Source organism: Rhinatrema bivittatum, chromosome 9 (assembly GCF_901001135.1).
Source record: "Rhinatrema bivittatum chromosome 9, aRhiBiv1.1, whole genome shotgun sequence".
In the NCBI taxonomy this organism is placed as follows: Eukaryota; Metazoa; Chordata; class Amphibia; order Gymnophiona; family Rhinatrematidae; genus Rhinatrema; species Rhinatrema bivittatum.
In genome coordinates this window covers 126,194,752-126,221,080 of record NC_042623.1, presented here as the reverse complement: position 1 = coordinate 126,221,080, position 26,329 = coordinate 126,194,752, and the positions used below count along the sequence as shown (strand labels likewise).

The window sequence follows — 26,329 nt, the reverse complement described above, 5'->3', positions numbered from 1 at the left end:
GTGGCGGTCACTTCAGCACACAGGGTCAGCAAACTCTAGGCCTTAGTGACTTATCCACCTTATACTAAGTTTTATCATGACAGGGTGGTTTTGCATATGCACCCTAAGTTCCTGCCTAAGGTGGTGATGGATTTCCATCTTAACCAGTCAATCATCCTACCAACATTTTTCCCCAGGCCCCATTTGCACCAAAGCATAAGAGCCTGAACAGATTGGATTGCAAGAGAGCCTTAACCTTCTATCTGGAGTGGACAGAAGTCCATAGACAGTCCACCCAACTTTTTATTTCTTTTGATAGGAATAGGTTGGGAGTTGCCATTGCCATCCGATGGTGTCACCCATGTGTGAGGACTAACATCCTGCTGTTTTAGGAGAACACATGTTTCAAGTAAGCAACTCTGCTTTATGCAAAGGAGGGGCGTCTTCAACTTTGCACACATGTACGCACACACACTCACGCACACAACCCTTGAGCCAGTGTGAGGAGAGAGTATTGCAAGGTGGCTCTGTCCCCTGTGCCAGTCTGCAGGCCAGTGGCAGAGTGGGAGTGGTTAGAGATCAAGCCAGGGTCGTGGCAGGCAGCAGGCAAAGACATAGTCAGTGTTTGGTCCAAAGGCAAGGCAAGCAGCAGGTGAAGGCGTATTCAGATTCCAGGCAAGGGTCACGGCAGGTAGCAGACAAAGCAGGGTTGATGTCTGGTCCAAGGACAAGGCAGGCAAGGCATAGTCAAAGTCCAGGCAAGGTAAAGTCAATGTCCAGTCTGAGGTCAGCAACTAAAGATCAAACCCAAGGAGATGAAGACCAGGGAGACACAGACAAGGTAGGAGGGCAGGACAGAACGGGAAGACTGGCACACGACAAGGTAGGAATAATGGCAGGAGAACTGGAACATGGTAAGGTAGGAATAAGATAGGAACACAAAGCAACTAGCACTGCAGGCAAGAGAACAGCAGATCTATTGCTGAAGCACTGGGTTGCTCTGCTGAACTTCCTTTTATACTAGAGCAGAGATGACAGCACTCCCAGAAAGTGCTGGCTGCCTGGCCTATAAAAGGGCTTCAGGAAGTGCAGGTAGCAAGGCCAGATTAAGGCCCCCTGATGCCTTAAGCGCAGCCCAACAATGGTGCCCCCTTGGCCCTTCCATTGCTTAACTGACAAGACTTTGACTCAATAAGTGCTGAAGGTGAAATAGATTAAAAATTCCATTTTTTTTTTTACAAGTCAGACCCCACAACTATATTAAATATAAACTTTAAAAAAAATGTGTATTTATTTAACACTAAATAGCAGTAAAGCAATATAATCAAATTATTAACTTATAACTAGGGAGCAACAGAAAAAATGCAAATTTTCAACAGTCTGTGGTGCCCCCCCTTCCCTTGGTACCCTATAAGAACATAAGAAAATGCCATACTGGGTCAGACCAGTATGGCATGCTTATTTTGCTTAATGATTAATCCAGGGCTGGCAGATGGTTTTTACTAGGCCCTAGGATACAGCACCATGTGGGAAGCTATGCCAGGAGGGTCTGGAGGTAAGGAGCTTTACAACATACATGCATGTAGGATCTGTTTGACAGACACACAAGCATGCAAACCCTCACATACACGCAAACCCTGTTAAGAGCCTACTTTTATGGTATTCACATTGCTGGCCTTTTACATTATAGTCTCCCTGCTCCTAACCTTACCTAATATATCATTGTTTACCATTTTAATGAATATTATCCTGGGGTGTCTTTTATAATAGCAGTACTCCTTGCAGAGACTCGTCCAGTATACATAGTATTATAAGAGAAAAATAATACTGTCATACTGGTTTCTCTTTGTTCTTTCTAATCTTACACTTGTTACGCCATTCAATCACCTGACTCTGAAAGATAACATCTGTAGTCTTGCTATGATAGGTTTTCTTTTCTTTATAATGCAGCCATTCTTGCAGCTCCATTATAGAGCTAATGGATACCTAGTGAAACTTAGTCATACTGCTATAATTTGTTAATTAGATATTGATTGGCTATCTATGAGTTTCATTTACTTTAGTGGGGATCTAGAGGGATCACAACACACACACTAGGTTAGTTGTTAGCCTACATACTTCAGCCCATTTGCCATAATCACTTCTCACGATTGTGTCTTCACCTCTGGTACTTGGGTGTGCCACTCTTGCCATTTGTAAGTGGCACAAGAGGGAAATGACATGTGTGCCTGAAAGGAAAATGTCCCAGAATCCTCAGCCTGTCTGGCTATATGAACTCTAAGTGACTTCTTAAGAATGACTTGCAGTTTTCTCAGGACAATGGGACAGGCTTGCAGTCAAAGCTGGCTCCAGAAAGGTGATGCCTATTCATAGGGTCACAAAGAAGAAACCAACGGCGGGAGCTTCAGGCACTATTCTCAGGAGTTTCTATAAACACAGCCACAGATGTGTTAATTGCCCTGACCAGTAAGATTTTAACAGAACAAAGGACTATCTCGAGAGTGATGGTAAATGGGCCACACCTGGAAAAAAGTAATCAGGGGTAGCTAGGGATGATCTTATCATGCTGTTGACATGACAACTTATGTAAATGATTCCTTGGGCAGTCACACAACTCTCTAGAATCTTCTACCCTTGTTCAATATTGAAAGTTATCTATAAAAGAAGGATCACTTCCTGCATAGGATGAGATGCTGGTGGTCTGTATGTCAGAGGCATGGCATCAGCATCTCCCAAGAATACTTATACTGAATAATGAAAAAATTATGCTTTATACTAAAATCTAAGTGTTATAGTCTCCCTGGCCATAAAGCGTCATAAAAAAATGGCATGGCGCTTAACAACCCTCACAAACACACTCAGTCATACAAGCATGCATATAGACTCACTCATTCACACACACACGCATATAGACTCACACACATGCATATAGACTCACACACATATGCATAGATCCATGCACACACATGCATATAAGTTCTTTCACACACGCCTACAGACAGGCTTGCTCACTCACATACATACACAGGCACTCACATCCCCTCTCTCAGACACACATGCAAACAGGCTCTCTCACACACATCCTCTAACTTACTCTCACACACACATTCTCAAGGCCTCCTCCTCTCTTCAGGCTGTGGCGGGATTGGGTCTGCCGCGGTCCTGCCAAGCCTCTTTCTTCGGGTTGTGGTGGGATAGGTTCACTCTGGTCCTGCCGGTTCTCTCTCTCCAGGCTGTGGCAGGATGGGTTCTACCGCAACCCGGCTGGGCCTCTCTTTTTGGGCTGCAGCAGGAGGGTCCACTGCGGCCTCTCTTTGGAATCTTAAGGCAGCTATACAAGAATGTTTTGTTGGGGGGGGCACTTTTTGCCACCCGAGGCAGCTGCCTTGCCTAACGATAGAACTGCCCCGGATAAAAGGTTATATTGCAAGCACACAGATGAATAAAAAGAGCAGAACAAAATAAGTGAAAGTGGCAACCCACCTTCATAGAGCACTGGCTCCATTACCAGATGATGGTATATCAAAGCACTGTAAAGTCCGTCAAGTTAGTCTATAGGTGTGGGGCAGGCAGCCAAGAGTGAAACGCTCTAATACAGTCTACAGATGCTGCAGGCAGACAAGAGTAAAATACCCTATGTGGTTCAGAAGTGTGGGCAGGCAGCTGAGAATGAAATACTCCAAGACAGTCTAGAGCTGTGGGGCAGCCAGCCAAGAGCTGGTGGCTATGTAGGAAGATGCATAAGAGATATCATTTTCAAATGACAAGAGCTAACAAAGAAGCAGATGCAACAGACCATAGATATGAGGCCAGGTGGAGGAGGCTGGAGACATGAGACTAAATGCCTGAGAAGACAGCAAGGAGACTGGAGACCAAATGTGTAAGATTGAAGACAGGATATCTGAGATCAGATGCCTCAGACTGGAGAAAGGAGTCCAGATACTAGAGGCTGGAGACTGAAGACCAGATGTAGAATACTGGAGGCAAAGTATTAGGAGAATCAATTCTAATGACTTTTAAACGATATGTGACTGAGTCCCTAAAGATTTCAACAGAGATGGTGCTGTCGGTAAAGAAAATATTCTTTCTACCACTTAGAAAGAATAATCCTCAGATTACATCTGGAGAAACCAGAGATGAATTTGTGAACTTAACAAAATATCTGGAAAATTCAAACATGGAAGTCTTAGGGCTACTCTATTTGTCACATTTTTCACCGAATCGGAAATGGGACAGTTGATGAAAGCTTATTTCAAGAATATAAATAATGCATTTATGGGTGGAGTAGTAAGGGTCTTTCCAGACCTCTCAAGGTCCATTCAACAACGAAGGAAAATGTTTATAGCTATGCGCCCTGAGGTTTTGGCCAAGGAAGCGAGTTTCCTATTACGTTTCACTTGTAAATGTTTTGTAAAATCAGCTGGGAATACATATATTTTTTTAAATGCCCGAACAGTTGAGACAGTTCTTGGATGGGGGGACATAAATTATGTTAATCGGGGGGGAAAAAAATGCAGAGTTTTGCAAGCCTGTAAATTTGTAATTTGTATTGCCTAAAATTCTCCTTTGATTTTCCTTTCTCCTCCCCTCTAAATTTCCAATGAAAAAACTATAGAGATCATATTTTGTAAAGTATTATATGCATAAGGGAATGTATGTAAATTTCCTGTATATTATTTTGTTTCTGTATTTTCCTTGCAAGGTTGTTCCTTGTTATAAATTTTGAAAATTCATAAATAAAAATAAATAAATAAAAAAGAATACTGGAGACTTGAGAACCAGAGGCCAAAGGCTAGACGCTGGATTCCGGAAACTAAAGATCAGAGAACAGATGCAGGACACCAAACAGATGCTTACTTTCTGCAGAGTACTACCACTGTTACAAGATCTGTAGAGGTCTGCTTACTGTGAAGGAAGACATTTTGAGGCTGTAATAGTGCACAGCATGCACAGCTTCATGAACAACCCCATCAGCTTCGTCAGCAGTAGAACTACAATCAGCATGCCTGGCCACATCCATCAGTGACCTGATGGCAGCACACTCCACCAGTCTTTCAGATGCTGTTGGTATCACTTTAGGGTAGATATCCTTTACCCTGGCACAGAGAATCTTCAACCAGAGGAGGCCCAACAGACAGCTTTCCATCCATCATCCTGGCATAGAGAATCTTCACAACAAAATCGGCCCTAACACACTGTACTCCAGAAACCTTAAGTACAAGTACAAAATATATAAACAACTGGTTTCCTGGTCAATCTTTTTATGATTATAATGCGCTACATACACACAATGGTTTTGTAGGACCAATATGCAACGAGTCTGTATATCAATCAGACCCACCATGGAAAGGTCACATTACTTTATTATTATATCTTTAAACTATTTTTTTTTATTTTATAATTCACTAAAATAAGTCCATATTGCCATGGGAACTCAAAATATCTCAATTGAAAATTTACTTATAGCATTACTTTCATGAAAATCAGCAAAATTGCGGTACTTAGCTCATAGTAAAGTCCCGACACGATCGCGTTTCGAACCCCACAGTCCTGCTTCAGGGGGGAATCATCTTTTCCCTTAAGAGCAATCCTTGAGTCCACAATATTCCCTTAATGGCAACAGCAAAGGTGTCTTCTAAGGTCCTTCTTCGGCGGGCTTTTTTGGGGATCTCATCTGGTCCTTTTGTTGGGGGCTCCTCTGCCAAGCCTGGGACTACTCCTGAGTGTGGTCACTGTGGATGCTGGGCAGGGAGCTGCCTGCTGTAAAGCTTATATTGACTGCAGGAGGCTAGTGTTCAGATTTGTTACTGCCAATGCAAGTGATATATTTAAGTTATTCTCTATCACTGTGAGACTGTTGAGGCACTGGGATAGTGTCAGCATTTGCTGCTGCTGGGCCTTATGCAGTAGTTGCATCTCCCTTTGTATGCATCTCATCTCACAGTAGATTGTGATGCCTTACAGAAGGAGGTCTTCCTGTATCCTGGCTATTGTATCTTCTGGCTGCTGTGGGGTTGCCTGTGGTTCAGCATAAGCTGGTTATATAGCCAACGTGGACTCTGGCATAGAGCAATCTGTTTCTTCAGTTGAAGGCTGTGCAATAGCCCCCATCTGTTCCTCCTGCACATGGTATGGTGCATAGATTGCAGTGATTGTGGTTTCTATTTCTGCCTCCCGGCTTAGATCTGTCAACCTGGTGAATGCAAGCTCACCTAGATCCGGCTCCTTTGGCTCTGTCTCCTGCTGGCTGCCTCCTCCTAGCGGTTCATGATGTTCCTATGTCCTTGTCTCCTGTGTAGCCTGCCAGGTTCTGGTTCTGTGAAAGGAAGCAGAAGAGCTTATGAATGAAGTAGATCATGCTTTAGACTTGATGCACAATTAAGCTCTGGAATTTGTTGCCAGCAGATGTGGTTAGTGCAGTTAGTGTAGCTGGGTTCAAAAAAGGTTTGGATAAGTTCTTGGAGGAGAAGTCCATTAACTGCTATTAATCAAGTTTACTTAGGGAATAGCCACTGCTATTAATTGTATCAGTAGCGTGGGATCTTCTTGGTGTTTGGTAATTGCCAGGTTCTTGTGGCCTGGTTTGGCCTCTGTTGGAAACAAGATGCTGAGCTTGATGGATCCTTGGTCTGACCCAGCATGGCAATTTCTTATGTTCTTATGTATAATATAACATGATCATTTTTCTAATCTGCAAGGTGAACATATAATTGCTTGGTATCAACCCTTCTGTACCCTCCTTCATGTCTCCCAAAGGGCTTACCTGCCATTTGATAAGTATGAGAAAAACATGTACATAGCTTGCTGGGCAGACTGGATGGGCCGTTTGGTCTTCTTCTGCCGTCATTTCTATATGTTTCTATTTCTTCATCTGCTGTATCCAAATCCATTGCTTCTATCTCAAAGACATCTGATCTCAGTTTATCTTGAGGTGCTGTTCCATTGCTGTCAGGGTTATGGGGCAAGGGGATCATCCTCTGGTCTCCCTCTCATATCTGTCTATGCAGGTGATCTTGATCTTAAGGCTGGCCTTAAGGTTGCAAAATCTGTAGACCACCTGCTCTTCATCTCCCTCCACTCCCACTGGAAATCTAGAGCAGCCTATTCCAGATCCTGCTGGCTAAAGAGCTGGTCATAGGTTTCCAGGACTCCTTCAATTAGCATGTCATTTTCATCATGGGAGAACTTGTAGGCATGCAGCCTCTGCCTGCCTTCAGTGCCACTGCCACCTGGTCGGTTTGCCACTTAGAGTGGGGTGGGGTCAGTTCCTGACTCCTGCACACTCCCATCTCCCTGACCTTCCTCTCCACCCTCCCCTGCTTCTCCTCTGAGTAATCTCCTCCCCTGTGCTTCCTCAGCAGTCTTGCCCTTTCCTGCCTTCTTCCACCTTCTTCACTCTCCTTCTTTCCCCTCGTCATCTCTCTCCTCCTGCTATCTCTGGCCCACAGCTACCTCTGGCCCCACTAGCACTCCAGCCTTCCTCCTCCTCGGCCTGCTCCTGGCCTACTCACCTCTCCATTCTCTCCTTTCTTCATTCACCCCAGTCACATGCCTGTCACACCCTGCCACTCGTCATCCTCACCTCTAGCATTCACATTCAGTTTGCTCTTTCACAGTCTAAACAAATAAGGACAGGAAGACAGACAAGACAAATGCAACAAACACACACACTCTTCTTTCACTCAAAAATAGACTACAGACAATAGAAAAGGTAATAACACAAGGAAAACCAGAAAAGACAGGACAAAGCACTCATATAATTGAATTCTAGCCTCTCCTCTATCTCTAAAGGCCCTCTCTCACTCTTTCCTCCAGCATCTAACCAGCCTCAAGAGTAAGCACAGGAAGTTTATTTTTACAGAGAAATATTGCGTGAAGCAGTATATTTTTTCCTTCATGTGATTTTTTTTTTTTTTAACCATACCTCTTTGGTTTTCTGAATGCTACAGTGCAGATTAGCTATTACTGCAAAATATTTACCATTAATATCACAAAATAATAGCTTTTATCTACCTTAGATTAGTAAATGAAGGCTGTAAGTTTGTAAATCTAGACAGTTATATTTTGACCAGCCAGTCAGATATTCAGCAGCACTTTTAACTGGATAAGGGCTGCTGAATAGATGGAAAAAGATAACGGAGTAAAGTTTCCCAGTTAGCTTTTACTGCACTAGGGCTGGTGAATATTGTGAACAGTGTCCTGAAGTGCGAGTCTGATTATGCTTTACACAATAAAGGTCAAGCTTTATAATATGTATTAATGTATTTGCTCTACATTAATTGTTGGACAGGCTTTGGGGAGAAATTGTAGAACTGCTAATTATTGTAGCAAAATGTTTCTTTCAAATGTACAAATAAAGGCTTTGCCCTTAACCAAAAGAAGCGTAAAGATTGCTACATAAAAATGGAATGTGGTATCATAAGGAAAATGATCTTTCATATACTATGGAATTAAAAAAAAAAAAGTGTTTTGTTTCACTGAACTAAATACACGATTGATGAAACTATAAAATTATTTTTTGCTTTCCTGGTCAAGTTTTGAACATTAAGCCCAACTTTGCAAGAAAAATTTAAAGCATGCCTTTTTCCAATCCACTTTTGGCCCACAGCAATAAACATGGGGCAGAACTTTCACTCACTGAAATGACTACCATCCAGTTTTCTTGGTGAGTTTAATTGTACATCTGCATGCAGGTGGTGCAGTTATAAAACCCTGTTTCCGGCTCTTCTCCCAACAGTGTACAGAAGCTACAGGTCCTGCTGACTTCTATTACAGACATCTATCTTCAGTTCAAAAAAGACAAAGCAGAACGCAGTAAGTTTTTGCTTTTTATTGTTTTGTTTCTGTGGATTATAAATGATGAAAGAAAAACATTAACATGCCACAAACCCAGTGTGTTAATTTTATATTTCATTAACAAGCAATCAATTTTAACTTTATTGCTATAATAAATTAATTAGATTTAAAGCAGCTAAACTCAGATAAACAGATTATTTTAGAATGGTAATACTGCACTGAACAACTAAATGTTATTCCTTGGTCTTAGCCCAATATTTATTTTATTTATTTTTATTGGAAACTGTGTAGTCCTCTATATCTAGAATTCTAAGCAGATTACAAATAATACATTTATAAGCACATAAGTAAACTAAAAGCATGGATCAATCAATATAAAACATCACTACATCATAAAACACACAATTTAAAATACATATGTAAAATACACAAAACAACAAAACACTTTTACAATACATTAAAGCATTGCTTGTTTATTGTTTCTCAGTTGCTTTATTAAAGATATTTATATCTATAACTATTTATCTTCTAGGACTTCCTTATAATGAAGAACAAATCCATAAATTTGATAAGTAAGTGCCCAAATTATAAGTGGAAAAGGAATATTTGTATAAGGTGAAGGTGTTGATTTTTGATATGTTATAATATAAATTCATGAAAATGGCACTTTTTATACTATAGTTATTATTATAGATGGAAACAGATTTATAGCCTTAACATCAGTCTTCTGTTATCTCTTCCTTTGTCAGTAAATCAGCTCCTGGAATGGGAACATATAATTGTCAGGGCTGACTAGGGAGCTGTGGGCCCAATTAACATGTGACACTCGTGCCTCTCTCTTCTCCCTGTGCCTGCCCCCCCCCCCCCCCCCCCCCCAAAAAAAAAACACCTAGGGCATTTTCAACGCTCCCTCTGGTGCCTCTCTCATATATCTCCGCCCTTATCTCCATTCATATGTTTCTCTTTTGGCTGCCGCCCCTCCCATTATCCCCAAACACTAGTGCTTTTTTCTCGCTCTCCCCCTTCAGCACACATACTGGTGCCTTTCCCCTCCACGCGTTTCTCTCCCCTCATTCATTTGTGCCTTCTTTCCATTCACCATCCTCACCACTGTTGCCTGCTTTCCTCTCTTTCCCTACAGTTTGCACACTGGTGCCAACCTCTCCACCCCTTCCCATGCTTCTCTTCCCACCCCCTATGTAATCCTTCTTTCTCTCCACCCTCAGGCAGCAGGGGAATAGCTGACACTTCTTACCTGCTGCTGCTGCCTCCTTCCTCTGCCAGCTTCCATCTGACATCGCAGTCTCAGTGCACATGACCTGCACATTCAGATGTCAGGTGACAGCCAGCAAAAGAAGCAACTGCAAGTAAGAGCTCTGCTCTCTTATACCTCCTGCTGGTAGGAGGGATAATGGGCAGGGAGAGGATCATTTGTATAATTATTTGTGAGGTCCATGATTACAAATAAGCACCGACTGCAATCACAATAGCAGTGGTAGCCATTTATGAAGACCTCCTTTACATAACATTTTTGCTCTCTCCCCCCTTCCACATCAGCTCCCCTCCATCTCCATCAGTTCTCCAACAGGACATCCTTCTCTCTCTTTTCCTCATCAGGCACCACCCACACATACACATACACACACTTTTCCCATGTGGGTCTTCCTTCCTTCCCCTCCCCCCCTTTTTCCTTCAGAGCATCTTCTTTTTCCCCTTCCACTCTGGTCCAGACATTTTCCATGAGGCTCCAATCTCCCCCAGCTAGAAAGTAAACTGTCTGCCCCTGCTCCTACAGTTATCAGCAGTCTTCAAGAAGGAGCTAGAAAGGAAGATCCAGCAGGCCTTGGACAGAACACTGCATCACATTGGTGCTTCTGCAGCGAGGGCATCCGTGTTAGTGCAGACCAGTACCAAGCCAGTGCTGGAGGGACCTACAGCTGCCCAGAAGCTCGGTCCTGATGTTAGTTCTGTCTGCTCTAATGGTGGTTTTGATTGTGAGCTCCTCGGGGGTCCAGGCCCCAACAGACCAGTGCTCCACTCTCTGAGGCTTTGTCTGCTGGCTGGGCAAGATCTGGGTCCTCACCCCCAGCATATCCATTGGGCTTGGGGGTAGCTTCACAAGTCTAGCGATTTCTTTGAATGAGAGGAATCAGTAGGTCCCTCCTTAGCTACCTCTGTCCCGCACCAATGTCTCCCCACCCAAAGAAACTGAAATGACGCTGCCCCCATTACCTCCCCCTACTCGTGTGCCCGTTCAGGGTCCACACAGAGCAAAGCAAAAGAAAAAATGGGTCTAAATTTACCAATTTCAACAAAATCTGGTCAAGCATACAAAACTTGTAACAAAATGAAAGCAGATGATTAAAACCCGCTTGATTAAACATCGTTCCAGTTTATTACATCATTGTCCAAATGCACCTTTAGTCGCACATTGCAATGAAAAGCTTCATGTTTTTGATGATTTACAGTTTTGTGTAAGAGGCCAATTATCTGCTCACTGGCGCGGCAAAGACTTAAACAGCGCACTGTTATAACTTGAACAGAAATGGATATTCAAATTACAGTCTGTCTCACCATTAGGACAATGCTTATTTGGATTTCAGAATGTTTCTAGGCTAATCTGTGTGTTATTCTGTCATTGGTTACATGCTCTAATTACAGCAGGTGGAGTTTTTCAGACGTCTTCATTGAGCGTTATATGAAATTGTCCCCCATATTCAATCTATACTTCAGAAAACACAGATAACAGCTCTCTGAAAAAGTCATGAGAATAAACATTTGGGGCATATAATACAAAAACCCAGGCATTGGCCATATAAACTGCCCAAGACTCTAATGCACCTGTCTTCTTCATCATAGATCTGATGTTCCAGCTGAAAGGGTGTTTGTTTATGAATTAGTGTTATCACCCCACTCTGCCTGCAGAAATAAAACGAGAAAAAACATTGCCTCACCCAATCTCTCTTCAGTTTAAGGTGTTCATCTTTAGTCAGATGCATTTCTTGGAGTATAGCAATATGAGTCTTTTTCTTATGAATCATATTTAGCAGTTCCTTTTGTTTAATTGGGTGGTGTATGCCATCTACATTCAACATGCAGACATTTACATTAACCGAATTCTGTTATCCAAATTTGCAAAAACATGCAGACTATCAAAATAGGCTGTACAGCATCTTACAAATATCTCCAGAATGCCTATTGCGTATTAATTACCGTAATAGCAGTTTATGGATTTTTCCTCTAGGAACTTATCCAAACCTCTTTTAAACCCAGTTACACTAACTGCTGAAACCACATCCTCTGGCAGTGAATTCCAGAGCTTAACTATGTGCTGAGTGAAAAAGAATTGTCTTCGATTTGTTTTAAATGAGCTACTTGCTAACTTCATGGAATGCCCCTTGGTCCTTCTATTATCTGAGAGAGTAAATAACCAATTTACATTAACTTGTTCATGTCCTTTCATTATTTTGTAGACTTCTATCATATCCTCCCTCAGTTGTCTCTTCTCTAAACTGATTAGCCCTTGTCCAGTATATTTCCATGCTGACCTATGTATCTCTCTCTCTAGACCCAACTCATATTCCCCCATTCACACTTGCATACATACTGCCCCAACCACCCAAATATCACACACATCCATTTTAACACAAAATCCCCCCATATGCTCCAAGGGACCACAACCCCCATTACCTCCCCTACTCAACCTGGGGTGTGCCTGTTCAGGTTCCACAGAGAAGAAACTCTGGTGCCATTTTCAGTTAATGAACCTCCCCAGTCTCACAGTGCTGCTTACCAATCCTTCTGTCCCCCCATCTTCAGAAATATACCATTACTATTCTGATTAATGCAAAAACAACTTGCAACTGTAAACTGCTGACAGAATTGCCTCGCATATCCCTAATTTCGGGTTAAGTACTCCAGAAAGCCATTGGCAATCATACTGTTCTCTGTTAAGCACAGCTCCTCTTAGATGTTCAAAATGTGTCCACACAGATTTTATTTAAAGAATATTACTGTAAATGAATACTGCAGTCACCATAGGAGACCCTGATTTGGGAAATATTTATTTATATTTTTGCAATATCCTGTATTTACTGCAGGAGTGGGAACCTGACTTCAGTGTTACTGCAGGCATGAAATTCCTGCAGTTCTATGCACAGAGCAGCATTCTTGCAGTGACAGCAGAAGCCCAGCTCCCCTCTGACATTACTGTTGGAACTGGTTACCAGCACCATGTTGAAAACAAAGGTCTGATTTATAACATGGATATGGTTTCCCAACTCACAGTCCCCTATGGTAAGTGGTTGTAAGGTTCATTTAGATTTTTAACAAAATAAAATGCATGACTGTGTGGTGTGTCAGAATACTGTGCTAAATATTTCTCTGCATTACAGGCAGAAGCTGTATTTACATGCAACTAAAGCTTTGTCCCTGTTCAAGGATGAATGTGTCACTAAGTATGAGACGTTTCTGAGTAAGGCAGAGGACTGGATAAGGTATGTCAATGGATGCTGGAGATGAAGTTAACCAGAAGTATCATGTAGGACAGTGGTTCTCAACCCTGTCCTGGGGACCCCCCCCCCAGTCAGGTTTTCAGGATATCCACAATGAATATGCATGAGAGAAAACTTGCTTGCACTGCCTCCATAACATGCAAATTTTCTCTCATGCATATTCATTGTGGATATCCTGAAAACCCGACTGGCTGGGGGGGTCCCCAGGACAGGGTTGAGAACCACTGATGTAGGAGAACTTCTTGATTTTCTAGAGCAACACGACGGATGACATGCAAATCTGTGTTTTATTTTTTTTACCTTCAGAAAGATGCTTCATTTAAGGAAACAGTTGCTGGCTGTCACTAGTCAGTGCTTTGATGTTGAAGAAGAAGTGTCCAAGTACCAAGATTTTACAAATGAGGTAAAACTGCTGTAGATATGCAGCATGTAAACTTCTTAAAATGCTGCTCATGAACTCTGAACAGAACCTTTGATCAAGATAGCTTTACAAGAAAACTGGCAACTTTCTTTGGAAATAGTTCGTTTTGCTTTTCAATGTAAAACAAGTATTAATATCATGGAACGTGCAGATTCTGAGCTCCTTTATCTATTTCAACAATAAAGTACAACAAGATGCTAGGTCACATGTGAATTCTTCTCAATGTCCAGAGCAATATACAAATGATGTATCCAACAAGAATATATGTTAGCTTTAGTATTTTATTAGTGCCAAAATCCAATCTTTGGAGCTCTGGAATGTTTTTAAAATATTTTTCTGTTCTTAAAGCATCTTTAAACTGCAACATGGATTTGTATAGAAATCAGCCCTGGAATTAGGCATAAGCAATTTTGATATTCCCAGAGCATTGCCAATGCTGCTGCCGCCATCCAGGCCTGCAACCATTTATTTTTTCAGGTCTCCTCTCTGTGGCAACAAGAACTTCCTCTAAACAAACACAGGGACTTTGCACCAGCACGTGCATGCTCGCAGCAGGTCCCACGGGACTCAGTTTCTTGCACGGATTGCTCTGGTAATAGGAAACCCGAGTTGTAGCAGGGGGGGTGGAGCGCTTTCGGGGACTGCTGGAAGCATGCAGGCGCCGATGCAAAAGGCCCCACATTTGTCTAGGGGAAGTTCTTGCTGCAGTACCGATGGGCCAGGACTTGGAAAAGGTTGCAGGCCTTGAGGTGAGGGGAGACGCGCAGTGGGAAAGCAAGGGGAAAGGGTAACACCTGGGCAGGGGCCCTGTATCCTTTTATTTCTGGGAGGAAAGATACAGCCTCCTTCCCCCATAATGATTTTTGGGGGCAACTCCCCTCTGTCTCGCACCCTCCATTATTTCTAGTGGGAAGGGACTAACCCCCCCCCAACCCATACTCTTTAATGATTCCAGGGGGCCCCCACAATTACCTGTGAGCACCTATATTGTAAATCCAACCTTGATAGAAATAATCAGTTATGTAGAACCATGCATTTTTGTATTGGTGTTGGTAGACTGCTAAAAAGCTGCAAGTTTCTTAAAGCAGTCTGTAATATATCACTTCACCTCACTAGACTTTTGCTTGTTTGCTGGATTACCCCTACAGGTATTCATAGCATTGTATACTTTTATGGAAAAACATTTTAATTAAAAAAACAACAACCTGCCTTTTCTCAAATACACTTCTGGGCTTATCAGGGTGCTGTACCACTCATATCACTAGAGGGTCTTGGACAGGCATAGTAGAGGTTTGAGGCACCACTGGGGTGCTTTGAAATCACATTGTTTGTTGGCTGTGTGTGTCAGGCATTTTGTCTATTAGTATTTTTATCCAGGTACAATTGTTCTTCTTTAAGAACTTAACATCTTGCATATTATGCAGAGTATTACAATTTTTAGACTACTCAATTTTAAAATGAAAGCAATACAATTATATAGTATGTATGGGAGTGGTATGTATATGTTATATGTAAGGTGTGCCGATAAGAAACTGAGCAATGGGCACAAAGGAAAGAATGCATTTTGACCAGATAGGACTCCTTTGACCCTCCTATTACAGAAAATGACAACTTATTTTGTTGTTGTAAGAGAATATGCAGTTCCAAAATTGGCCTTAATAGCTACTGTATCTACATAGAAACATAGAAATGACATCGGCCCATCCAGTCTGCCCAGCAAGCTCCCACACTTATTTTCCCATACTTATTTTCCATCAACCACCAAGTTCAGGGCCCTTGTTGGTAACTGTTTGATTCAAATTTCCTGCCACCCCCTGTCATTGATGCAGAGAGTAATGTTGGAGTTGCATCAAAGGTGAGCATAAGGCTTAATGGTTAAGGGTAGTAACCGCCGCATCAAGCAAGTTACCCTGACGCTTGTTTACCCAGACTGTACAGACCAATGCCTTGATGGATGTCTGAATGTAAATCCTGTTTTCCTCATTTCTCCCTGCCGTTGAAGCAAAGAGCAATGCTATATATGCATTCAAAGTGATGTTTCAGGCTTAATTGGTTTAGGATATTAACCGCCGTAATAAGAAAGCTACCCCCACGCTTATTTATTTACCCAGATTGTGAAGTTCAGTCCTTGTTGGTTGTTGTCTGAATGCAAATCCTCTTTTCCACATGTCCCCTTGCCATTGAAGCAGAGAGCAATGTTGGAGTTGCATTAACCGTGTGAAGGCTTATTAAGGGTAGTAATCACCAGGTAGTAGCCTCCACTCCAGTACTCCACCCCCATGGCTCTTTTCTTCATTCCTATCCTCTAGCCTTTATGGATCCACAGTGTTTATCCCATGCCCCTTTGAAATCCTTCACTGTTTTAGTCTTCACCACTTCCTCCGGAAGGGCATTCCAGGCATCCACCACCCTCTCCTTGAAATACTTCCTGACATTGGTTCTGAGTCTTCCTCCCTGGAGCTTCAAATTGTAACCCCTTGTTCTACTGATTTTTTTCCAACGTAAAAGGTTTGTTATTGACCATGGATCATTAAAACCTTTCAAGTATCTGAAAGTCTGTATCATATCACCCCTGCTCCTCCTCTCCTCCAGGGTGTACATATTTAAGTTCTTCAATCTCTCCTCATAAGTCATTTTATGAAGACCATCCACCTTTTTGGTCACCCTTCTCTGGACCACCTCCATCCTGTCTCTGTCCCTTTTGAGATACAGTCTCCAGAACTGAACACAGTACTCCAGGTGAGGCCTCACCAAGGCCCTGTACAAGGGAATAATCACTTCCTTTCTCTTACTAGATATTCCTCTCTCTATGCAGCCCAGCATTTTTCTTGCTTTAGCTATCACCTTGTCACATTGTTTTGCCGACTTCAGATCGTTAGACACTATCACCCCAAGGTCTCTCTCCTGCTCCGTGCACATCAGCCCTTCACCCCCCTCCCCCCCCCCCCCCATCAAATACAGTTCTTTTGGATTTCCACACCCCATATGCATGACTCTGCACTTCTTGGCATTGAATCTCAGCTGCCATATCTTCGAGTGCTCTTCCAGCTTCCTTAAATCCCGTCTCATTCTCGCCACTCCTTCCGGCATGTCCACTCTGTTGCAGATCTTAGAATCATCCGCAAAAAGACAAACCTTACCTTCTATCCCGTCTGCAATGTCGCTCACAAAGATATTGAACAGGATCTGTCCCAACACCGATCCTTGCGGCACTCTGCTTAACACCGCTCTCTCTTCAGAGTAAGTTCCATTTGCCATCACACATTGTCTTCTGTCAGTCAACCAGTTTGCAATCCAGGTCACCACCTTGGCACTCACTCCTAAGCTTCTCGTTTTATTCACTAGCCTCCTCTGCAGGACTGTATTAAAAGCTTTATTATCATACTTAACCAAGAGGACACTCATACTCTATTTTGAGGTGTCCAAATGATGGGGATGGAAGAGATGATGGAAATTTTCTCCTACACTGTAGCTTTTTGAAGAAAGCAATTAGCTGTTGCTCATTTTGAGTGAAATTAAATGGTTTGTTGCTGAAACGGCTGTTAATTTGTATGCACTTTTTGCTTATTTCAGTTTCATGAAACAGTACCACAGAAAATGTTGGCCTCAGGAGGCATAAAACATACAATGAATCCAATTTACCCAAGTCCAAATACATTGGTGGAAATGACTCTAGGGTAAGTATTTCATGATGACTAGCCACCTTGGTCTGCTTTCTGGCCAAAGAGAATTTTCCTCATAATTTTATCTTCAAATTTTGAGTTGACTTGAGCAGTAATCCTGGTTATTACTGCAACAGTATGTGAAACCATTTGTTGCCACGCACATTTTCAATAAAGGGTACTTGTCTTGCTATTTTCTTAACTGTAAATAGGAAAATAACTTCTCAGTTCATGTTTTTATAGTCATATTGAGGCCAATATTCAGTAGGCCATTTAGTGGACAAATTATCTGGCTAAGATTAGTCAGATAACTTGTCCCGTATATTCAACAGGATAAATGTCCTGCTGAATATACTTGCTTAAAGTTATCCGACTAACTGTATCCTTATAATTTTAAACTGAGGTTCCCTGGGAAAAAAAACCCAAAACCATTGAGGCCTGTCCCCCAACGCCCTCCCACCCTAGTTGCAAAGGCCCTACGGGGCCGAACTTGCCACCCCCCCCAAAACAGGCCATTTATTGTTTTAAAAAAAATGTATTGGGACTGGGAGTCCCCCCTCCACCATTCCCTGCTCCTGCTTTCCCTTAGAATTAAAAAATTATATATTGCGGGTTCCAGATTCTACCCCCCCCCCCCCCCCCATTGTAGTAGCCCAGCAACAGCCGAAGCGTCCTCAGAAGCAGCGGTCTCGGATTGTGGTAGGAGGCTGCCATGATCCTGGAAACCAACTTCAGATAAAGGTACGGGGTGGGAAAGTAGAAGGGAAAAGGGTTGGGGTGGGCTTTGGGGAGGGGGGAATCCAGAGCCCGTGATATGTAATTTTTTAATTCTGAGGGGGGAAATAAGAGCATGGGGTGGTGGAGGGGAGACTCCCAGCCCCAATAATGTTTTTTTAAACAATAAATGGCCTGTTTTGGGGGGGGGGGGGGGCAGTTTTGGCCCCATAGGGCCTTTGCAACTGGGGTGGGAGAGAGGTGGGGGACAGGCCACAATGTGGTTTGTTTGTTTTTTTCAAGGATATATTCTTTTTTGAATATATCTGGTTAAATCTAAAGTTATCCAGCCACACGAGGCTGGATATATTTAGACCTCGTGCTTCCGAGCAGGTCTAAAGTTATGTGGCTGACTTATCCAGATATACCTCATATTTGGCTACATTCGCTGGATAATGGGACCCCTCCCCGGAGCGCCCTCAAAATGCCCCTTTTATATCCAGCTAAATTATAGCCGGATAGGAGGCTCAATATGCCTTATAACCCATTTAGACGGATAACTTGTGAGTTATCAGTCTAAATAGCTTTTGAGTATCTATCCCATTTTTTCTTTCTTTCTTTATTTTTCTGTATTCAGCCTGCATATTTTCCCTTTGTTTGTATGAACTGAGAAGATTAAAAAAAAAAAAAACACTTTGTGAGTCAAAAATCCATGTTGCAGAATGAAACTAATTATTTTCCCATTTTTATATGTAATAGTTGTCATTAAATGGAATTATGATTTCTTTTGTAGTAAAAGACATTTTTATTCATGCTGCATTCAGAAATTTAACATAAGGAAACATTTTTGCATTTTATAGAATGAGGAAATTAAAGGAAGAAATGGAGGGTGTTGTTAAGGAACTTGCTGAAAATAATCACATTTTGGAAAGGCAAGTATTTATTCCTACCTGAGTAACACAAAAATAGTTATGGCATTCATACTCAGTCAGATAAATGTGTGTCACGGCTAGGTTTTATAATGGCAAGCCGGATTGAAACTAGTGTTATATGTTTTCTAGTCCAGGATACAGCTTAGGGGCAATAACAGTCACTGAGGCCTATTTTAAAAGGTTGTGGATACTTGGACTGTGGTGTTATACTTAGAAAATGACTGCAATATGCTATCTTTTAAAGAAACAAGTTGGAAATGCTGATACCCAGAGGATGTACAGATTAAATCTGTGTTCTTTCTCTTGCATAACTTATAAAAAAAATAAAAAAGCTGGTAGTGTCTCACTCTATGTTCCAAGTCAACTGTGCGGCCTGTGCTATGTGGCCAACTGCTGGTTCTGGATGCCCACAGTTTCCCCTAGCATGGCACCCTCTGATAGTCTGTCTCCCCAGTTTGGCAAATGTGTATGTCCAGCTATGGGCTGCACAGCTTCTGGCTACTGGCACTGTTTCCCCCAGCACAACATATAGCAGGAAAACTTACTACACAAGTAAAACGTATATAATAATCACACTTTACCAAATACATCACCATTTTGACAGATAAAATCACATTCTGAGCAATAAAAATTAAAATTCAGCAATAAAAATTAAAATTCAGACTGATTATCATATATCTGAGTATACTTGAGTATTCTGAATAGGTTAGTCAGCTCTCTGACAAATGTAAGAGAAGAATGGGTGAGTCTCCTTTGGGAATGACTTGGTCAGAAATGTCGCTGAAAAAACATCACAGAACAGATGGAAGAAAGAAACAGACTTTCTCTCCAGAGCAATCTGATTGGGAGATGGAGCACATGGATAATTATAATTCCTTAAGAGGGACTATGGCTCAATAATTTGCTCTTGCCTTTTGGGAATCTCATACTTTATATGCATAATTATGGTTATGTTGAGTAACAGTCCTTTAATTTTTTTACCTTATTTAATTTTTATTAACCGTTGCATTTGGGAAGTCTTTTCTGAACTGAGCAGTTTTGGGGGGGGGGGGGGGGGATTTTTTTTTTTTTGTTTTGCCATTTGGCTTATGTCAATGATTGTATTGATTTGTGTGTTTGGGTTAGGGTTTGCAGGAGGATGTTTGGATTTTCAGTGTTTTGTATATTTCTTTCTCTGTTCTCTCTTTCTCCTGGCAATAATCTAGCCTGTTTTGGAAGGTGGTTAGCTTTCCTGGTTACTTTAGGGGGGGGGGGAGATTAGGCTGATCTGTGACTTCCTGTTCTAAAGGTCTTAGGTAATATAGTAGTGAGATGCCACAGGTAGAACTCTGCTGAGCTATTTATCTTGGGTGGGTTTAGGATTTCTTTTTTATTACATTTCTTACCTCGAAATGTTGTAACCATTAGTTTAGATACAGTTTGCTATCATTTTTTTGTGGCATTGACTTCTGATTTTAAGTTTTTCTATTAATGTGAAGGATCTGAACTCTCCTCTAAAAAGATTTATGTTTTAGGGAACTTTCCAAAGCCCATGCTATGATATTTTTTTTTAGTTTTTGAATCATATTTTAAGAATGGTAGGCAGTTTTCCTTTAAAAGCATACATACTATATAGTTTAATCTTGTTTGTCTTCAGCAAGCACTAACAAAATCCGGAGTACCGATCCTGTTGGCTAAGAACTTTCCCTTTCATGTGAATAGTGTCAAAAGAAATTCCTTGGGAAAATATCTTTTTAAAGGACTTATGTGTAGGATGGCTTCTTACTTTGGCCTCCTAATACCAATCAGATCAACTTTCTTTCTCATTATTTTGCAGGTCTCTTGTCCTTTGTTCAAGGTTTTCTAGTTATGGTGGAGCAATTTTAATGTAATATGTTTTCCTGACATTAAAAGGACAGGCCCCCCACCTGCAAGTTGCAGAGAAAGCAAGCTGCTTTATTTAATGATTTTCTTGCAGACTGTAGTTTTGGTTGATATCTGAAAATGTTTTCTTCTCTCCTCTGTGAAATTCATATTCTCAGATTGGTTATATATTTGTGGATTAAAATGTAATAACTCCAACTCTGTCAGCATACATTGAACTAATCACTTAGTCTGACCACACTTCAGTCATGGTGAAGGGGTAGTTTGCATGTGAATATGCCTATGTATAAAGGCTGGAAATTGCACAATTGTTTACTGAAGGACAAAGCCATCTGTAAGTCCCTTAATATAAAGATTGAAGAATTATTTGAGCTTAACAGTGATGGTGAGATCTCTCCTGGGTTATTATTGGGATGCTGCAAAAACAATGATTAGAGGGGATATGATTATATTAGCTGTGTGGAGGAAAAAGTTCTTAAATAATGTTACAGATCAGAGCCAATTATCCAAAAAATAGACACACATAAAAAACACTGTTAAACTAAAGCACAAGTAAATCTCAACACAATGCGTTGGGAAAGTTGTCAACATTCTAGATGGGGTGTGTGTGTCATAAGTCCACCTTTGAAGAGGTGCAAAGATACCAACTAGTGAGTTAAATATAACACAAAAAAAAAACAATTTTTAAACATTTTGTGTTGCTCTCAAAATGTAATGCGTGCAGACAAAAAAGTTCATGACAAACAGTAAGACAACAAAACCCAACATCAGCTGACATTTCATTCTTGATTGCTTCAGGGGGTTAAGTGAACAATGAACTCATCTGAAATGCCGAACTCTGTCTGGACCACAGTCTCATGCTGTCTGTATGATCCTAGCCTCCATAGCCTCTCATCAGAAGAGAGAGATTTCATCTGTTATCATTTTTGTCTCCCTCCTCTGCACATTTTCTAGTTCCACTGTGTCCTTCCTGAAATAGGGCAACCAGAACTGCATACAGTACTCAAGGTGTGGTTGCACTATGGCTTGAAACAGAGGCAATATGATATTTTCCATTCCTTTTCAGATCATTCCTAACATTCTATTTGCTTTTTTGACTGCTGCTGCACACCAAGTCAAGGATTTCAACACATTGTCCACAAGGACTGCATGGTCCTTTTCCTGGGCAATGATTTCCAATATAGACCCAACATTGTGTATCTGTAGTTGGGATCTCTTTGCACTTTTCTACATTAAATTTCATCTGCCATTCAGTCTCACAAGGTCCTTTTGCAGTTCCTTGCAGTCTGCTGCTGTTTTAACAAATGTGAATAATTTTCTGTCATCTACAAATTTGTTCACCTTCCTTTTTACAGATCATTTATGAATGTTAAATAGCACAGGTTCCAGTACCAATCCCTGTAATACTCAGACATTTCTCCATTTGGAAAATTGACCATTTAGCCTAGCTTCTGTTTCCGGTCTTTTAACCAGTTACCAAGCCACAATAGAACACTGCTTTCTATTCCATGACTTTGTAATTTCCTGAGGAGTCTCTTATGGGACTTGTCAAATGCCTTCTAAAAGTCCAAATACACTATATTAACTGAATCACCTTTATCTACATCTTCAAAAAATTCTAAAAGATTGCTAAGTTAAGACTTCCCCTTGTTAAATCCATGTTGACTCATCCCCTTTAAGCCGTGTCTGTCTATATGGCCAGTGATTTTGATTTAAAAAGTGATTTCTACCATTTTGCCCAGCACTGATGTCAGACTTACTGGTCTGTAGTTTTCCAGATTACCCCAGAGCTCTTTATAAAATCAGCATCATGCTGGCCATCTTCCAGTCTTCAGGAGTCATGGCTGCTTTAAATGAAAGCTTACAGATTACTAGTAATAAGGAAGCAATTCCGTGTTTTAGTATTTTTTAGAAATCAGAGGTGGATGCCATCCATTCTTGTTGATTTGTTACTCTTTAGTAAGTCAGTCTGATCTATAACATCCTCCATTGTCACAGATATTTGTTTTAGTTGCTCAGAATCTCCACCATTAAAGAATGTTTCAGGTGAGAGTATGTTCTCAACATCCACCTCCACAAAGAATTCATTCTGTTTTTCTACTATTTTCTTGTCCTTCTTGAGCACTCCTTTTGTCCCTTGGTCATCTAGCAGCCCAGCTGACTCCCTTGCAGTCTTTATGCTTTGAATATATTTCAAAAAGTTTTATTATTAGCTTTTACCTTACTGGCAAGCTTTTTCTCATAATCTCTCTTGGCCTATCTAACTACTGGTTTACATCTATCTTACCAGTGTTTATGCTCTTGCCTATTTTCATCATTTGGGTCTGCTTTCTATTTTTTAAACAATGCCCTTTTTAGCTTTAATTACCTTTTTTTTACCTCACCATTAAAGAATGTTGGCAGTCGTTTGGTCTTCCTTCGTCCTTTTTAATACATGGAATATTTAATGCCTCATGTAAAATTTTAATCCTTGCAAATGCTCCTTTTAGTTTTTTTAATAACTAATTTCCACATTCTTTCATAGTCTCCCTTTTTAAAGTTTTTTGCAACTGTAGTAGTTTTACTTAATATCCTCCCTCCAGTGATTATATAAAATTTGATTGTATTATGATTATTTCTTAGAAGCGTTACCCCAGTAAACCTTCTCACCAGATCGTGTGCTCCCCTGAGGACTAGATCTAAAATCGCCTCCCCTCTAATCGCTTCTATAACCAACTTCTCCATGAAGCAGTCATTTATGGTATCTAAAACTCTAACCTCTCTAGCATGCCAATCAATATCAGGCTAATTTAAATTTCCCATTATTGTGTTGCTAAATTTATTTTTTTGGTTTTTTTTTATTTCAGCTAGCATTTCACAGTCCTTTTCTTAATTTTGGCCAGGCAGCCGGTAGTATACACCCACTGCTATACCCTTACCCATCACACATGGAATTTCTATCCATAGGCATTCCACACTGCATTTTGTTTCCTGTAGGAATTTATCATGCTTGACTCTATTCCATCTTTTACATATAGTGCTAACCCTCCACCAATTTGATCTGCTCTTTCACATTGATATCATTTATACCCTGGTATCACAGTGTCCCATGGGTTATCCTTCCACTACATCTCTGAAATGCCTATAATGTCTGTTTCCTCGTATAGTGCCATACATTCTAATTCAATTTTTTTGAATGATTTTTTTTATCTCTTTTCCAGAGCTTAAGGCTAAGAGTTTGTATATTTTTGTTTATTATAAACCCAAAAGCACTTAGCTGGCATGATTAAGCAGTGGTCCAACTCATGAAACTCTTCTTCATATACTCGATTCCAAGTATCCAGTTCCAACATTGATGCAGAGGGTCTACAACTACCTCGAAACTATGGAAGCATATCAGAACTGAATAGTTAGAATCGCGTATATGAAGCAGAGTTTCATGAGTTGGACACTACTTAATCACACCAGGTGAGTGTTTTGGGATTTATTATATGACAACCATGTCAAAGTGTTTGTGGATCTATTGCTTGATTATTTAAACCATGCACTTTGTGAAGGCGTTCAATTTGGGGAGCATTTAGGACATTAAGAAATGTGTTCATTTGTTGAGAATTTTATTTTTTGCATAAATTGCACTTCCGTATTTTCACAAAATTATTTTCATCTTATGATTTAAAAAGTGAATATTGTAAATGGAAGCTCTTCTTTGCTTTCTTCCTGCTGTATGAAGGCTAAAAAATATTTTCATTTGTTTAACACACAGCAGGCCTAACAAGGATTTCTTTAAATTGAACTTTGAGATAACCTTTTTTTTTCATTCTAGAAGTGTTATATAAACAAATTTATACTAAATAATTACATGCCAGATTCAACCCAATTACCACATCTGTTATCTGCAATCTATGCAAGCTGTGGAGAACTGTTATTGCAACCTAGTCAGACATCTTTATTTTAGTTCTTTAGATCTTTTGCAGTATTTGTGATAATTATATTTGGTGTTTTTATTTATATTTTTATACAGGTTTGGTGCTTTAACTATGGATGGCGGCCTACGGAATGTGGACTGTATTTAACCATCATAGTAGTGGAGCCTGTTCAGTTTTCAGAGAAACCACAGAGTGCCGTGAATGGGCATTACATGCAAGAGACTTTATATGCCATTTGTTATGTACGCCTATAAATGAGAAAATCTGTATATATGTATTATATTGTGAATACATACACACATATCTATCCTGTTCCATTTTTGACTTATATTAAAATGTACATTGTTTTTAGCATTTATCAATGTCATAGAATTTACTGTATTAGAGAAAATTTATAGTGATTGTCCCTTCCAAACATCATCACTATGCATCCAATTAATTATGTTTCTAGGATTTGATTTTAAGATAAGTTAGGTTGGATTCAATATGGTATGTAAACTAGAGGACTGGAGAGGATGTTGGCCTTGATAATCTGTAAAGTGTTAGGTATTTAATGTGGATGATTTTCCTATGGCACAGATAAGGTAAAATCTTGTTTATAGAGGTGCACACAACATGGACTTTGTGTAAAGCAGTATTTTTTTTCATATGCTTTTCTTGCATAAGACTGAAAAATGGAATGTATGGAGCGGTTGTGAGATAATTAAAAACATAAGATATCATCTTCAATAAAATGATATTGCTTAAAATGAGTAAGAGTAAGGACCTAAAATTCAATTGGTTAAATATAGAGGGGTAGATTTTAAAAGCCCTGCGCGCCGGTGCGCCTATTTTGCATAGGCCGCCGGCGCGTGCAAAGCCCTGGGATGCACGCAAGTCCCGGGGCTTCGTAAAAGGCGGGAGGGGGCGTGTCCGGGGGGCATGTTGGCAGGCCCGGGGGTATGTCCGGGGTCAGGGGATGGTTCGGGGCGGGTCTGGGGGCGTGGCGACGGTTCGGGGGCAGGCCGGGAGGGCGGTCCTGAGTCCCCCGGCACTGCGGCCTGTGCTGGGGTATGCCGAGGCGAGGTTCTGATTTCGGAGCGGCCTCGGAGGGAATGGAGGCAGGCTGCGTGGCTCGGCGCATGCAAGTTGCCGATTTTGCGCAGCCTTGCGCGCGCCGACCCTGGATTTTATAAGATACGCGCGGCTACGCACATATCTTATAAAATCCGGCGTACTTTTGTTTGCGCCGGTTGTGCGAACAAAAGTACGTGCACGTGCGTACTTTTTTAAGATCTACCTCAGCGTAACTTAAAAAATAAGTTGATTGTATGGAGTAATAATGTTAATCTGTTTAAGTTTGGAAAAAGAAAACAACCTAGGTTCACTAGTGTGAGATGAGTAAATTTTCCTGTTAGATGAAATTGGTTAAGTACTTGTCCATTTACAGGTTAAAATTAGGTGTATAATTAAATACAATTAGTTAGTGCAGGTTTGGTGATCATTCATTTGATTTCTAAACAGGTCGTTGACTTTTTCTCACACTAATACAGTATTCTGAGTT

General features: G+C 40.9%; 1 protein-coding gene across 5 annotated transcripts in view; it reads left to right on the top strand.

The window, feature by feature from the left end:
- Positions 1 to 25,538, top strand: part of TBK1 (TANK binding kinase 1) — a 185,095-nt gene extending 159,557 nt beyond the window's left edge. For 4 of the 5 annotated variants that reach the window (XM_029616461.1, XM_029616463.1, XM_029616462.1 and 1 more), the window contains 7 exons: positions 8,717 to 8,793; positions 9,308 to 9,347; positions 13,170 to 13,271; positions 13,596 to 13,692; positions 17,284 to 17,387; positions 18,947 to 19,018; positions 24,882 to 25,538. In XM_029616461.1, the coding sequence (XP_029472321.1) occupies positions 8,717 to 8,793; positions 9,308 to 9,347; positions 13,170 to 13,271; positions 13,596 to 13,692; positions 17,284 to 17,387; positions 18,947 to 19,018; positions 24,882 to 24,933 (544 nt within the window). In that variant the 3' untranslated portion in view covers positions 24,934 to 25,538. Of the gene's footprint in view, positions 1 to 8,716; positions 8,794 to 9,307; positions 9,348 to 12,875; positions 13,049 to 13,169; positions 13,272 to 13,595; positions 13,693 to 17,283; positions 17,388 to 18,946; positions 19,019 to 24,881 lie in introns of those variants that run through there. The other variant, XM_029616464.1, reaches the window with a different exon arrangement.
- Positions 25,539 to 26,329: the final 791 nt, after the last annotated feature.